This window comes from Oncorhynchus gorbuscha, linkage group LG12 (genome assembly GCF_021184085.1).
Source record: "Oncorhynchus gorbuscha isolate QuinsamMale2020 ecotype Even-year linkage group LG12, OgorEven_v1.0, whole genome shotgun sequence".
Taxonomy (NCBI): Eukaryota; Metazoa; Chordata; class Actinopteri; order Salmoniformes; family Salmonidae; genus Oncorhynchus; species Oncorhynchus gorbuscha.
The window spans coordinates 71567148-71582581 of NC_060184.1; the positions used below are offsets into that span (position 1 = coordinate 71567148).

Sequence of the window (15434 nt, forward strand, 5' to 3'; positions counted from 1 at the left end):
GGTGCGTGCAGATCATTGTGTATTTGTATGTGTTAGGGGCTTACCCAGACACAAAACTTTCTTAAACAAAATGTGACCACATTTGCATTTAGCAGAAAAGGGCGGCTCTGCAGAACGACCGATTAATAAAAACACAAAGAACTTGGTGGCAACAATAAGGTTTTTAGGGTATTTTCTGACTCAAAGCTAAAAAGTGAAATGTTCTGTTAATCTCTAGATGTGTGTTCAAGGTTACTCTGGTATTTCCCCTACGGTTTTAACTTTCTACTGAGACCTCCTACTGTAGCGCACAGTTCCACAGTTCCTCCCTCTCTGTGATCATGAAAAGTAGGTACTCTGAATTCTTTTAGAAATGCTTTCTTTAAAATAAATATCAGAGCTTCTCTGTGATTAATTCTGTCAGATGTTTGTGATTTGTGCTTTTCATCTTTTTTAACTTTCTCATCTCCATAACGATGTCATGCAGAGATACAATTCCCCAAAATATTATAAAGGTGTCTGTTCCTTGTATTCCATTAAAATCCTGGTATTATCTAGGTTAATGGGTCCCGTACATTGCAGCCTGCATCGTAAGCTGGACACACAGCGACGGCTGACCCACGGATCTCCGCCATCCGTCTACACTTCCCTTTCTCATCCTTTCCTCGTCTCCCTCTACCTCTGCAATCAGCTTTGCTCTCTTCTCCTTTCAAACTGCTCCTGGTTCTCTTCTCTTCGGCCCACACCCCTTTCTTAGCACTGCCGTCCCTCTGTTCTCTCTTCTCTTCTCTCTCCTCTGCACTGATAGCCTGAGGGGTGAGGGTAGATACGCCAACTGCACAATATGCAGTGGGTTCGTTTGAAGCCATTATTTTCGTAGGAAACATCAGAAAGAGAAAAGCTCCTGCTTGGTCTTTCTTGTCTTTATCTCTGGGGATTTTCTCATACTGCTCTGTGTCGAGTTCGCTTATATAAACAATATCAGTTGAAAGCTCTTGGTAAGAGGCACATATACAGGGAAATGAATACCTGAGTGACGTTCCACTGATTGAAGCACTTTTCTCTTTCTTTCCCTTTCAACGCCCCTTCCTCTACTAACCACCACAGTAATACCAAGCAGGTCAAACATGCCTCATTGAGCTCCACCTGACAGTAAACATAGCCAATCAGCGTCCTTCATCGAGACAAACAAATGCCAAGAGCCACAGGTATGCACTGCGTGGGTTGAGCACCTGAATGACTCTAGCCTACTCACACAAACTAAAGAGCAAAATGATGAAAGGTTGGTAACTTATTGATACAGAGAATGTAACCCAGAGTGATTAAATGAGAATGCAAAATATATTTGCTATTAAATTTGCAGAGACATTTGTGCCCTGCGAACACAGTCATTTGTTATCACTCGTTATATTTGATTGAGCTCAAATGCCCATGTCCAGACAAATGAATGGAAATGATTTCAAATGTTTTTAATAGCAACAGGCTAACCGCAATCATCTCAAACTGAGCCAAAAGGGATGAGCTGCGGAGTACATTAACAAGCAGCTCAATCCCCTAAATTCATGTAATTCCTCCCTCCTCCACATGATAGGCAGTTAGGAACATGTACAGTGACTATGATAACCAACAACTATAATTTGTAGCATGACAAAAACACATTAAATTAGTTAGAGATTAGCAGTAAGCAGACAATGAAAACCTCGTTAGGCAAGCTGCAATCCGGCAATTGCAAACGACACACTTCACCTGTCCTCATTTGCATACCATTAAAAAAGTGTAAAAATCAAGTTGGTGATACTGAAATTTCCAGTTTGCTGATTTTAACCATTGGACTATTTGGGGTAAACTACAGTATGATGTGGTATAGTGATCATCTTCATGCCAGGCATGTCCTACCTTGACACAATCCTAACTACAGAGTACGAAAGAGTGAGTGACTTTAAATTTGAGAAGGCTTTTGTTCATTTAAAAAAAAACATTTTGACATGAAAGAGCAACGTCGGCTCCCTACACCCTCACGTCAACAAAGAACAAAGCTTGAATCCAAGACCTAAAGAATGTCAAAGTCTTCCAATTAATTGGAGGCAACTATATGCAGCTCTTATTGTGATTAAAAGTTTTCCTGACACACAAAGCAGAAATGGAAAATCTTCCCAGCATAGAAGAAGTTGGTCAAAAAGAGACAGTAATGGGCCCCCAGAGCATACTCTGGCTATTCTGCAATAACAGAGAAAGGGAATCGAAGTTCATAATTGTGGCCCATACTAGGCCTTACTTACAGTATAAAACATGTTATTATAACTAGAATGTAACTCTGGACAATTTTTTGTAAAAGGGGTCATAGAAATGAACAAACTGGTTCGCAAGCCACCCACAAGGCAAAGCATGCCCCCTTTACCATGGTGTCAAGTGACCTTTTCCTGTCTGTAAACATTCCCATCCTTTCCCCACCTTATTTACTAAGGATGTCATCAGCACTGACTTGTTTGGGCTGGAATCCCCCAGACAAAAAGGCTCTCAAAACAAAAACAAAAATAGCATTCAAAGTCAAACTCTTCTTGGGGTAATAAACAATAAATGCAGGTTAGCGTTTTTCATCATGATTCTTGTTCTGGAGGCAGCTCTGCAGGGTGGTCACGAGCTGACACATTTTAAACCTAACTTTCACTCTAACCACACTGCTAACCTTAATGCCTAACCCTCGCCTTAAATTAAGACCAAAATGCACATTTTTTTTCATAAAAAAATTATATTTAGCCAATTCTGATTTTGCATTTGCCCTATCTAATCGCTCAGTTTTGCCTCCAGGCCAAGACTCATGGGACTAAACGTCAACCTGCAGAATAAACAACAAAATAAGTCACCACAAACAGTTACCTGTAGACGAAATACAAAAGAAGATATGAAGGCAATTCTTCAGAAACTCAAAATAAAACAGAAATGTAATTGGGACAAAGGGTCTTGATCACAGGCTGGTAAACTAGGGTTGTCCCAGCAGGGGATCTGAAATAACAGTAGTACTGAAAAAGCACAGGGTAGCGCAGCTGAATCATATATTCTCCACGGACAGCGCAGGCTTTATCCGAGGATTAATGAATCACATTGATTCAAAAGAAAGGATAATAAGTACAGCTTAGCCATAAGGGGGAAAGGGCAATTCTTCTTGACAAATAAGCTAAGCCATCTGACCAATTTAGAGGGTGCATCTGACTGACATGACCATTCTTTGGTTGTAACACATCGTTTCAACATGTCTTTGTGCCAGGAGGACACATCAGAGGAATTGTGGGAAAGACCATCATCAGCTCAAAATGTGATAGTGGACAACCTTTCTCTATTACCTGACCTGTACATCGATGGCGAGAACAGAGCAAACGGAATGGCATCAAACACCTGGAAACCAATGTGTTTGATGTATTTGATACCATTCCACTGAATCTTCTCCAGTCCTTACCACAAGCCCGTTCTGCCCAGTTAAGGTGCCACCAACCTCCTGTGCTGTACATACAGTGAAACAGACAAGATGTAAGGAACACCCCCAAGACAGTATGTTCCTCGTCCTCGCAATTGGATAACAAGATTTAAAGGTCCAGTGTAGTCAAACATGTAATTTGCCTGGGTTTTGTATATATCAAATCAAATTGTATGTCACGTGCGTCGAATACAACAGGTTACCGTGAAATGCTTAATTACAAGCCTTTGACCAACAATGCAGTTCAAGAATTAGAGTTAAGAAAACATTTACTTAATAAACCAAAGTAAAAAATAAAAAGTATATTACCACACTATGAGGTTGGGATACTACTGTGAAATTGTGAAAATTATGTTAATCAGTAGAGGCTGCTGAGGGGAGGACGGCTCATAATAATGGCTGGAACGGAGCAAATGGAATGGCATCAAACATAGAAACCGTGCATTTGATACCATTCCACTTATTCTTCTCCAGCCATTACCATGAGCCCGTCCTCCCCAATTAAGGTGCCACCAACCTCCTGTGATGTTAATGCCTTTTTAGTATAAGAGCTGTTTGAAAAGACCACCTGAAATTTGAACCTGTTGTGGTGGGATGGAGTTTTGGCCTGCCCGGTGACATCACCAGGCGGTAAATAGGTTCATAGACCAATAAGAAAGAGAGTTCCAAACCTCTCTGCCAATAACAGCTAGTTTTCAGATTCCCCTCCCCACTCAAGACAGTTTGAGCAAAAAAATTGCTTGAGAAATTGCTCTTTGTTTTAAGAAGCTATTTTTGTTTATTTTTGACCATTTTAATTTGAAAACCATCACATTAAGGTACTTAATTGTTACCCAGAAATGATTTGAAATTGAGATAAAAACAATTGCATTGGACCTTTAAAGCTTCAACGGTGACCTTGCAAGAGCATAGAAAAATTCAGTTGTCTCATTTACTGTCACATCCATACATACACTAGTGGAATGATGCAAGCTTGTCTTCGCATGACAACAAGCTGTACCTGTAACGTTATGTGCAGAATCTGATGTAACTGACACAACACAGGCAAAATCTAGGAATAGACGGCCAGTGGCCAGATGCCCATTTGGACAAATCTCCAATGTACTGATTTACCAACCAGACTGAGACAAGACTCACCCAACATATTTGAACAGGTGTCAAATATAGAAAATGAAATTTAACAACCAGCTCTCTCAGCAATACAATATACAGTATATTGTATAAAGGCATGAGTAATAACTATAAAAAATCTACTTATAAAATTTGGTCTTGCTGGAACAATGCTAATGATAATGAATAGCTGACGTAAACTCACCCCATTCCGTACAAATGTGCGCAACCGCGACATTTAAACGAGGCTACAAAGAAAAGAATGGCACTGTAGCGACTGTGTTGACTTCAAAATCAAATCAAGTCAAATGTATTTGTCACATACACATTGTTAGCAGATGTTAATGCGAGTGTAGCGAAAGGCTTGTGGCTCTAGTTCCGACAATGCAGTAATAACCAACGAGTAATCTAACCTAACAATTCCAAAACTACTACCTTATACACACAAGTGTAAAGGGATAAAGAATATGTACATAAAGATATATGAATGAGTGATAGTACAGAACGGCATAGGCAAGATGCAGTAGAAGGTATCGAGTACAGTATATACATATGAGATGAGTAATGTAGGGTATGTAAACAAAGTGGCATAGTTTAAAGTGGCAAGTGATACATGTATTACATAAAGATGCAGTAGATGATATAGAGTACAGTATATACATATACATTCGAGATTAATAATGTAGGGTATGTAAACATTATATTAAGTACCATTGTTTAAAGTGGCTAGTGATATATTTTACATCAATTTCCATCAGTTGGCAGCAGCCACTCAATGTTAGTGGTGGCTGTTTAACAGTCTGATGGCCTGGAGATAGAAGCTGTTTTTCAGTCTCTCTGTCCCTGCTTTGATGCACCTGTACTGACCTCGCCTGTGGCTCAGGTGGTTGTTGTCCTTGATGATCTTAATGGCCTTTCCTGTGACATCGGGTGGTGTAGGTGTCCTGGAGGGTAGGTAGTTTGCCCCCGGTGATGCATTGTGCAGACCTCACTACCCTCTGGAGAGCCTTACGGTTGTGGGCGGAGCAGTTGCCGTACCAGGCGGGGATACAGCCCGACAGGATGCTCTCGATTGTGCATCTGTAGAAGTTTGTGAGTGCTTTTGGTGACAAGCTGAATTTCTTCAGCCTCCTGAGGTTGAAGAGGCGCTGCTGCGCCTTCTTCACGATGCTGTCTGTGTGGGTGGACCAATTCAGTTTGTCTGTGATGTGTACGCCAAGGAATTTAAAACATACTACCCTCTCCACTACTGTCTCATCGATGTGGATAGGGGGGTGTTCCCTCTGCTGTTTCCTGAAGTCCACAATCATCTCCTTAGTTTTGTTGACGTTGAGTGTCAGGTTATTTTCCTGACACCACACTCCGAGGGCCCTCACCTCCTCCCTGTAGGCCGTCTCGTCGTTGTTTGTAATCAAGCCTACCACTGTAGTGTCGTCCGCAAACTTGATGATCGAATTGGAGGCGTGCATGGCCACGCAGTCATGGGTGAACAGGGAGTACAGGAGAGGGCTCAGAACGCACCCTTGTGGGGCCCCAGTGTTGAGGATCAGCGGGGTGGAGATGTTGTTACCTACCCTCACCACCTGGGGGCGGCATGTCAGGAAGTCCAGTACCCAGTTGCACAGGGCGGGGTCGAGACCCAAGGTCTCGAACTTGATGACGAGTTTGGAGGGTACTATGGTGTTAAATGCTGAGCTGTAGTTGTCAGGATTTGGCCAGGGTTGTTCCGGTTTTTGGTCACTAGATGCCCCCATTGTGCCTTTTGACCTTTTGTTTTCCCTTGATCCCCATTATTATTTGCACCTGTGCCTCGTTTCCCCTGATTGTATTTAAACCCTTTGTTTTACTCAGTTCTTTGCTCTGTGTTTGTATGTTAGCACCCAGCCCTAGTACTCTGTGAACTCTTGTTGATCCCGGTGGACTCTCTTGTGGAATTCTGTTTTTTTGTTCTTGTTTGTTTGTTTTTTGAGTATCTTTCGAGGCTTTTTGTGCTATACCTTCCACCTTGTGGATTTACCTTTTTGTCTTGGAGGATTACCGTTGTTCTTGTGGAATTCCTTTTGAGGTTGTGGAGTTACATGTTTTCCTGAAGAACTTCACTTTTTACTTCATTAAATACACTGTCTCAAGTACTGCTGTGTCTGCCTCATCTTCTGGGTTCTGCTGACTATTCGTGGCTCAGTTGGTTTAGTGACTGTTTCTCACTCCGGAGACCCGGGTTCGTAACCGGGTCCTGACAGTAGTCGATGAACAGCATTCCCACATAGGTATTCCTCTTGTGCAGTGTGGTTGAGATTGCATCGTCTGTGGACCTATTTGGGCGGTAAGCAAATTGGAGTGGGTCTAGTGCGTCAGGTAGGGTGCAGGTGATACGGTCCTTGACTAGTCTCTCAAAGCACTTCATGATGATGGAAGTTAATGCGAGTGTAGTGAAATGCTTGTGCTTCTAGTTCCGACAATGCAGTAATAACCAACGACTAATCTAGTCGTTTAGCTCCGTTACCATAGCTTTCTTGGGAACAGGAACAATGGTGGCCCTCTTGAAGCATGTGGGATAAGGATTGATTGAATATGTCTCTAAACACACCAGCCAGCAGGTCTGCGCACGCTCTGAGGGCACGGCTGGGGATGCCGTCTGGGCCTGCAGCCTTGCAAGAGTTAACACGTTTAAATGTTTTACTCACGTCGGCTGCAGTGAAGGAGAGTCCGCATGTTTTGGTTGCGGGCCGTGTTAGTGGCACTGTATTGTCCTCAAAGTGGGCAAAAAAGTTATTTAGTCTGCCTGGGAGCAAGACATCCTGGTCCGTGACGGGGCTGGTTTTCTTTTTGTAATCCGTGATTGACTGTAGACCCTGCCACATACCTCTTGTGTCTGAGCCGCTGAATTGCGATTCTACTTTGTCTCTATACTGATGCTTAGCTTGTTTGATTGCCTTGCGGAGGGAATAGCTACACTGTTTGTATTCGGTCATGTTTCCGGTCACTTTGCCCTGGTCAAAAGCAGTGGTTTGCGCTTTCAGTTTCATGCGAATGCTGCCATCATTCCACGGTTTCTGGTTTGGGAATGTTCCTATGCACTTTCTAATGAACTCACTCACCGAATCAGCGTATTTGTCAATGTTGTTGTTGGACGCAGTGCGGAACATACCCCAGTCCACGTGATGGAAGCAGTCTTGGAGCGTGGAATCAGATTGGTAGGACCAACGTTGAACAGACCTGAGCGCGGGAGCTTCTTGTTTTAGCTTCTGTCTGTAGGCAGGGAGCAACAAAATGGAGCCGTGGTCAGCTTTTCCGAAAGGAGGGTGGGGGAGGGCCTTATATGCGTCGCGGAAGTTAGAATAGCAATGATCCAAGGTTTTACCAGCCCTGGTTGCGCAATCGATATGCTGATACAATTTAGGGAGTCTTGTTTTCAGATTAGCCTTGTTAAAATCCCCAGCTACAATGAATGCAGCCTCAGGATATGTGGTTTCCAGTTTACATAGAGTCAAAAATAAAGTTCGTTCAGAGCCATCGATGTGTCTACTTGGGGGGGAATATATACGGCTGTGATTATAATCGAAGAGAATTCCCTTGGTAGATAATGCGGTCGACATTTGATTGTGAGGAATTCTAAATCAGGTGAACAGAAGGACTTGAGTTCCTGTATGTTGTTGTGACCATACCACGTCTCGTTAATCATAAAGCATACGCCCCCGTTCCTCGTCTTACCAGAAAGATGTTTGTTTCTGTCGGCGTGATGCGTGAAGAAACCAGCTGGCTGCACCGACTCCGGGGGTGTGAACTACGTTTCTATTCAAGCGCTGATCGACATGGTAATGGCTCTATAGTGTTGGAGAAAAGTTTATAAAACTGACCCTCCGTTACATCGTGACGTGTCATGCCATAACGTACAGCAGGCATAAAGCAACTATTTCCGTCTTACAATCTCTCTCCACCAGTTGTAGCACTTCTCTCATCATTTAAAAACAAGAAATAGACAGTGACGGGGGTAAGGGGGATACCTAGTCATATTTTGCTTTGTCACTGCAAGCGATGACGACTCTCAAAAAAACTGTTTACTTCTGAAAATCACTTTAGCACCGTCCTAAAAACCTGATTCAAATTCGACACATACCTTCAAATAGGAATGCAATCACACATTATATAAACTCGTTATAGTGTTTTATTTACATTTTAGAGGCGATAAGGTGATATGTTGGACAGATCAAGTGAAAAAAATGCAATTTTCCCACACAACATCTCTCCTTCTTACTATCACGCATTAGTTTCGCTTTCCCACCCACCATTTTTAAAAAGACCCGACGGAGCTCATTGCCTGCTTGAATCATGCAGAAACGGGCATCGTTTAGGTCATGTAATTGATTCTGTTGGAAAGGTGAGAAAGTGTGCTTTACAATGGTATTGACATTACAGTTGATCTGGAAGTCTTACGTTTTTGGGGCGCTAAAATAAGGTCAATTGTATGGACCAAGGCGATGTACAAAAGTGAGTGAGTTTACGTTACTGGAAAGAGTAATTCATGGATAAAATTCAAAGAGTGTAAATGCTATTTTAACTGGAACTTGTCTTCCTCTGTGAACATAGTCTTAATACAAATGCAAAATGGTTATTTTGATGACAAAATTAAATAAATGAATCATTGATTGGCTCGAGATGGGAGTGCTGGAACCTTCTGAATAATACAAACCAATAAAAAGTACCTCAGTGTTGATTGCTGCATAATTTTCCTCTGATGGAACAAGTAGACGCACGCACGCACGCACGCACGCGCACACACACACACACACACACACACACACACACACACACACACACACACACACACACACACACACACACACACACACACACACACACACACACACACACACACACACACACACACACACACACACACACACACACACACACACAGGGAAACAGTTATTGTTTTGCGGAGCAAAGACATCTTCAATAACGCCAAGAAACTGCCAAAATAACACGCAACTTTATAATGAAAATGTGATTTCCCTAGCAGCACTGGTGATGGTGGTTGTATTGTGTGGCCCCTGCTATTTATTCTGCTCCAGTTGTTGCTCTGTCCAGACAGCTACCACCTCCACTCTCCTTTTCCACAGCAGTCTATGCATACAGTATCTGTCTCTGTGTTGGGAACCACACATGCCACATTAATCATGACGACGGGTCAAGTAAAGAGGACATGAACGATATTGCCTCATCAATATCATGACATTTAAATAAACTTAGTTCTAAATCAAATGTAAACATGCTGACCAAACTAAATGTACACATACATGTTATTCAATAAATTAATTGAAACAAGCGCGCGACTGCATAGCCAGACGCTAAAATAGAGTTATATTTTAGACGCACTGCAAGTCCCACCTCTCCCATCTACTCATTGGTTTAAACCAGCATATACACACATGGGTGATTGAAAGATGAACTGAGGTCCCCACTCCAGTCCAGTTGGTGGCGGTTATGCCAACCCCCATATAAAATCCATAGAATAAGAATGTACAAGGCAATATTAATCAAAGAAAACCAAATGAAAACTTTTATACGTGGATTAATTGTCGGAGTAGAAAACACACATTTTGTGTGACTCAAAATTGGTCAACATTCTACAAAGATCCAGGGAAAAAAAAGGACCATATGCATTTCAGGTAAAATAACAACCCGAAACAAATTAGCTAGCAACAGCAAGCTAGCTAAATGTTAGCTAAATGTACATGGATGTTTCATATGTGTTTTGACCTCTCCCTTAATTAATATTATTGGTTCATAGTTGGTCTTGGTGTTTTAATCTGCGTGTCATGAATGCGTCTGGTGAGGATAGATAAAATCAGCATGCGCATGATGGTGCACGGGGTCGCAGCCATGGAACTGATTTGGTCATCATGTCCCTGTAACCATTGCTTCTCTATTTGAGCAGTTCATTTGTTCATCCGTGATTATGCAAGTTATCAATCAAAGAAAAAGAGGGTGAATTAACTACCGAATGAGGAGTGCATTCGTGATTATGGTAACCTAGACATAGATTCTACTACACCAAGATGGGAGTGTATGAAAGCATGGTGTGCCTGTTCTAATTTCAGCCATAAATTATTCAATGCTCGAGCGATGCAGTAAAACAGACGGACAGGATGTAAAGAACTAAGAGGAGACACTGAAACAGGGGAGGCTTTTTTTCTCCATTTGATGTGGAAGCTAAATAGGGAAACGCTCTGTTCATTCATTCAAACTGGAATGGTGGAAACACGCCAAGTTTCTCTTTGAAGACATCATGCTGTGTAGTAGTTCAACTCAAAGCACACATGTTGGGGGAGAGAAATTATGTCAGCCGTTTCCAAACATCTGGCAAACAAATTACAGAGTAAAATGCAGTCAAGCTCATTCAGTGTGTGATTGACCTTCAGTCAGACTAGGTGTAGGGTTTCCCTTGACTGACTGAAATATCGGCCAGGAGAATAGGGACAGCAAAAACAGACAATTATCAATCCATGTAGGTCTATACTATCCCCATCGTGAAAACAGGGTTGGCTGACATTGGAACCCAAATGTTAGACAATGGTAGTAGTCTAATTTGTTGACACAGAGGTAATGGTAGGGTCAGGTGCATGCTCCCCTGAAGGAATTGATCCACTGTAACTTTATGTGCTTACTACTGATGCATTTGCAACTGATGCATATATGCCTATAGGTGTAATAGGTGGATAGAGGCTGAGCAAATGCGGAATGATTTATTAACAAACATACCCAGCCACCATTCTCCTGGATCCAGTTCTGTAGGGGTCCGTTCAAGTACTCCGTCATCCAACGAGCGATGTTGTCTACTTGGGACGTCATCTCCCGGTTGACGCTCTCCACGCACATTGTCCCTCCAAACTCAAAGAAAGCCACAATCCGACCCCAGTTTACCCCGTCGCTGAAGAGCTCATCTATTACAGCGGTAAACCTTCTCTGTGCCGTGCTGGGTGTAAAATGCAACTGCCCCGACATCTCTGTAAAGTCCCGCTGATACATTCTTTCAATCTCGCCACCCGCCTCGCGCAGGACCCTGTGGAGCCTGGCATGTGGGTCAGGTTGCGGACTCCTGTTTTGGAAAGGAGAGTCGGTGTCCTCTCCCGCGGCAGTGGGCTGGGACCTTCGTGCAAAAACTAAGGGGGAGTTGAGTGTAGAGGGGTCCCCAAAGCCATTATTTGGAGAATCGTTTTCTCCTTGAAATGTCCATACAAATCCCATTTTCAACAGTTTGTGATGGATGTATTTTTCGACAATAAAGCGACTGTTATAAGGATTCTCGTTTGCCATCATGGTTTTGTAATATCCAAAAAGCTGTTTACGCAAAATACATTTCCAATAGTTGGTTGAGACAGTCTAAAAGATATCCCCTAAAATGAGATATGGTGTCAGACGATCAAATGTATCGCTAACATTGGCCAACAGTGCATGATCTGCATAGCAACGCTTGTTCCAGCCGTGGTAGAAAATAATACAAAGTAATCAAATCGTATTTCCAACTGACATAGCCTATTCCAATAAGAGCATGTGGAAACACTGTTTTCTTTTAAAAACATGCGCATTCAAATATTTAATCGGGTCAAAGAAATTGTGCTATTCTAACATACATTTCTAGTTCCAGCAGCCAGTCAACTTTACAGTACAGAATGTAGTAGAATGATCTGCCCGCAATGTCTGGTTCTTGCATATGGTACGCCCCTTTTCAGGAATCCATTGGAACAGTAATGCGTTTTGGATATGCTTTGAGCTGATCCTCACTTGGAACACGAGCGTATGACTGTCTCAATCGGTTGCTTCAATCAACACTGTGTAGCTCGGCCTATTTGTCCCGGGGGGAAAGTATTTGATTCAGTTACATTATTGCGTTCTGGGGTTGAATCCTCAGACATGAACTACAAAGTCCCAGAAAGACGGAAGAGAAATGATTTGCAATGCAGCTCTCGAAATAGCCTACTCTTATTTCACAGAGAAATGCACAAAAAACTCAAACAGAAGCACCAGACAGAAGGTCCAAGATGTATACGGATAGAAAAGCGCAGGTTACTTGTGTATTGTATTCAAACGATTTCAGCGACGCTCCTCTCATGCAGTGAGTTACAGTAGCCGTCAGCTTTCCCCTCGTCCACTCCCTCGTAGGCGAGCCACTCACTCCCACTCAGGGAGGTACTTCCTTCTAGCTACGTCACTCTCATTCAAGCTTTTCTTGTATTATGTTAATTAAGTGAAGGCATATGGCCATCGGATGATATGATGGTCATCTGTTTATGTTGCACAATTTGACACATTACATATGTGATAACAGAGTAGCTAGCCCATAAAGTGGAATAACTAGGGACAGTAGGCCTACATACTACATTATTACCATGTAGTTACAGGATAAGCCTATGATAAGACATTATAAACATCAAGATGTTTAGAACAAATAGACATCAAAATGTATGGTAACAATGTTAAAGTAAGGGTGTACTGCCCTTACTCTCATATGGTAGATGTATTATCAATATGATGGTTACAAAGAACTCATATTTCCAGAACAAAATCAGAACTGATACTATAAAATCCCCTACCTTACCTCCAGTTCACTGACCCATATCAAACGACAGACCCTCACTACTGTCCTCTCCTGACCTCTTGGTTTGGGCTATAGCTCCTCACATGAAGAGAATCCTTCAAACATATTTTTTTCTGTCTTACACCACACATGTTCATAATTCTTCTACACTGTTGAGATGGATGTGTGTGTATGTGTGTGTGCACACACACATAAACACACATAAACACACACACACAAACACACACACACACACGCACACGCACACGCTAGCTAGTAGTGGATGGTGACTTAGAAAGCCTAAAAGAAACCTAACAGAAAGAGTCATGTTGCAGAATACTAAATAACATGACACAACAAAGCTATTGTGTGCTCTCGAGCGGCCCAGCGGTCTAAGGCACTACATCTCAGTGCTAGAGGCATCACTACAGACACCCTGGTTGTATCACAACCGGCCATTATTGGGAGTCCCATACGCCCGGTGTTGTCCGGGTTTGGCTGGTGTAGGCCATCTTTGGAAATAATAATTTGTTCTTAACTGACTTGCCTAGTTAAATAAAGGTTAAATAAAAAAACAAAAAATAATCTAACATCGACTGAATGAGAACCACTGTCTCACTTGAGAACATGAATGCAATTACATGAAGCATTGGGGTGCGCCATTGCAATAGTGATGTATTCCTCTTCTTGAAACAATGCCCCCAAGCCTTCTCTGCACTGGCAGTTACTTTAATAGGCAACTGGCATAGTGGAAAGGAATGTACTGAATGTGTCCAGAGAGACAAGTGACAACATTTGGGGTCCTATGGAATTGAGGCAAGCATGGCTGCTGCGACTAAATACCATATGGTATGTAGTCATTGTTTTGTTAACTTGTCATGCTTTACAATATATTTACATTTCAGTCAATCTTATCCAGAGCAACTGGAGATAAGTGCCTTGCTCAAGGGCACATGAATAGTTGTTTCAACTTGTCGGTTTGGGGATTCAAACAAGCAACCTTTTGATTTCTGGCTCAATGCTATTAACCACTATGTTACCTGCATTGTTCCCTGTGTTTCCTGTAGTCAGGTAAGGTAATGTGATGTAGGAGTATTCAGTGAAAGAAGATACTCTAAGCAGGTTTGGATATGTTAGATGTGTCGTACTGACACTTGTATGTGAATCTCTGATCAGTTATTATGAAACGTTGATCAATCAAGTTGCCCCTAAAATGATATGATTATGGATTATAGACCCTTCAACATTTCCTTTTTCACTCATGATTTCATTATATCACTTCAGATACAATCATATCGTGCCAACATGGAATGCACCTTGTAATTCAAATGATTATGATTTTTCATTTTAGTCCGTTTTTCACCATAGTGCATTTCTGAAATTCTGGTTTTATTAATTAAATTAATGTGACTTATTCACAAAGGAGACCAAGAGACCAAGCCATGCAGTTAGTAAGTACAGAAGGATGTCGTATAAAGTTTGTACTCATTAAGTGGCAGTGGATGCAAATTAGTAGCCATCTATTCAGTTTTTCAGCCATCTGTACATTGGAGAGCCATTTCATAACATTGATTAGTGGACAATTGTCTCTTCTAAACATCATTTTGAAAACACACTATTTGTCACGACTTCCGCCGAAATCGGTTCCTCTCCTTGTTTGGGCGACGTTCAGCGGTCGACGTCACTGGCCTTCTAGCCATCACCGATCCACTTTTCATTCAAGTTCTTAAAAAAACTAGCTACCATTATATATTTCCTTTCTTCAAATAATCACTTAGAAATTCTAATCACAGTTTCAACCACTTATCTTGTTTAAATTAAGCTACAGCTATCTACTGTATCTTACTGCTCCGAATTTATAGCAGCACTTCACTCTGCATGTTATATGCATGTCCCTAACTGATAATCCAATGTATATCATTACCTTTAAAATGATGAGGGATGAGATTGGGTTTAGGTTTAAATCCTAGATCTGCACTTCAAAAACATTGTAACTGCCTGCCTTACTATATTGCTGTAAACTATGTATAGTTTGCCATCTTGTGGACTAAACATTCAACACAAATCTGAACTGAAATGTAGCTGCAAGCAACAACAAAGGCTCTTAGCCACGACATAATTTCAATTTGAATGACAAAATCACTGGGAGTTCTACATATATTACATTTCTAATAACTTATTATTGCCCCATGAGGTATCGGCCCAAAATATGCTAACAGTTTAGGTTCACAACAGACAGGAGGATACCTAGTCAGTTGTACAACTGAATGCATTCAACTGAAATTTGTCTTCCAC

General features: G+C 41.8%; 1 protein-coding gene across 2 annotated transcripts in view; it reads right to left on the minus strand.

Moving 5' to 3' along the window:
• The window catches only part of LOC123991358 (apoptosis regulator Bcl-2-like), a 71759-nt gene extending 59038 nt beyond the window's left edge, over positions 1 to 12721 (minus strand). For both annotated transcript variants that reach the window (XM_046292869.1, XM_046292870.1), the window contains exon 1: positions 11324 to 12721. In XM_046292869.1, coding sequence (XP_046148825.1) covers positions 11324 to 11881 — 558 coding nt within the window. In that variant the 5' untranslated portion in view covers positions 11882 to 12721. The remainder of the gene's footprint in view (positions 1 to 11323) is intronic.
• Between the last annotated feature and the right edge of the window lie 2713 nt (positions 12722 to 15434).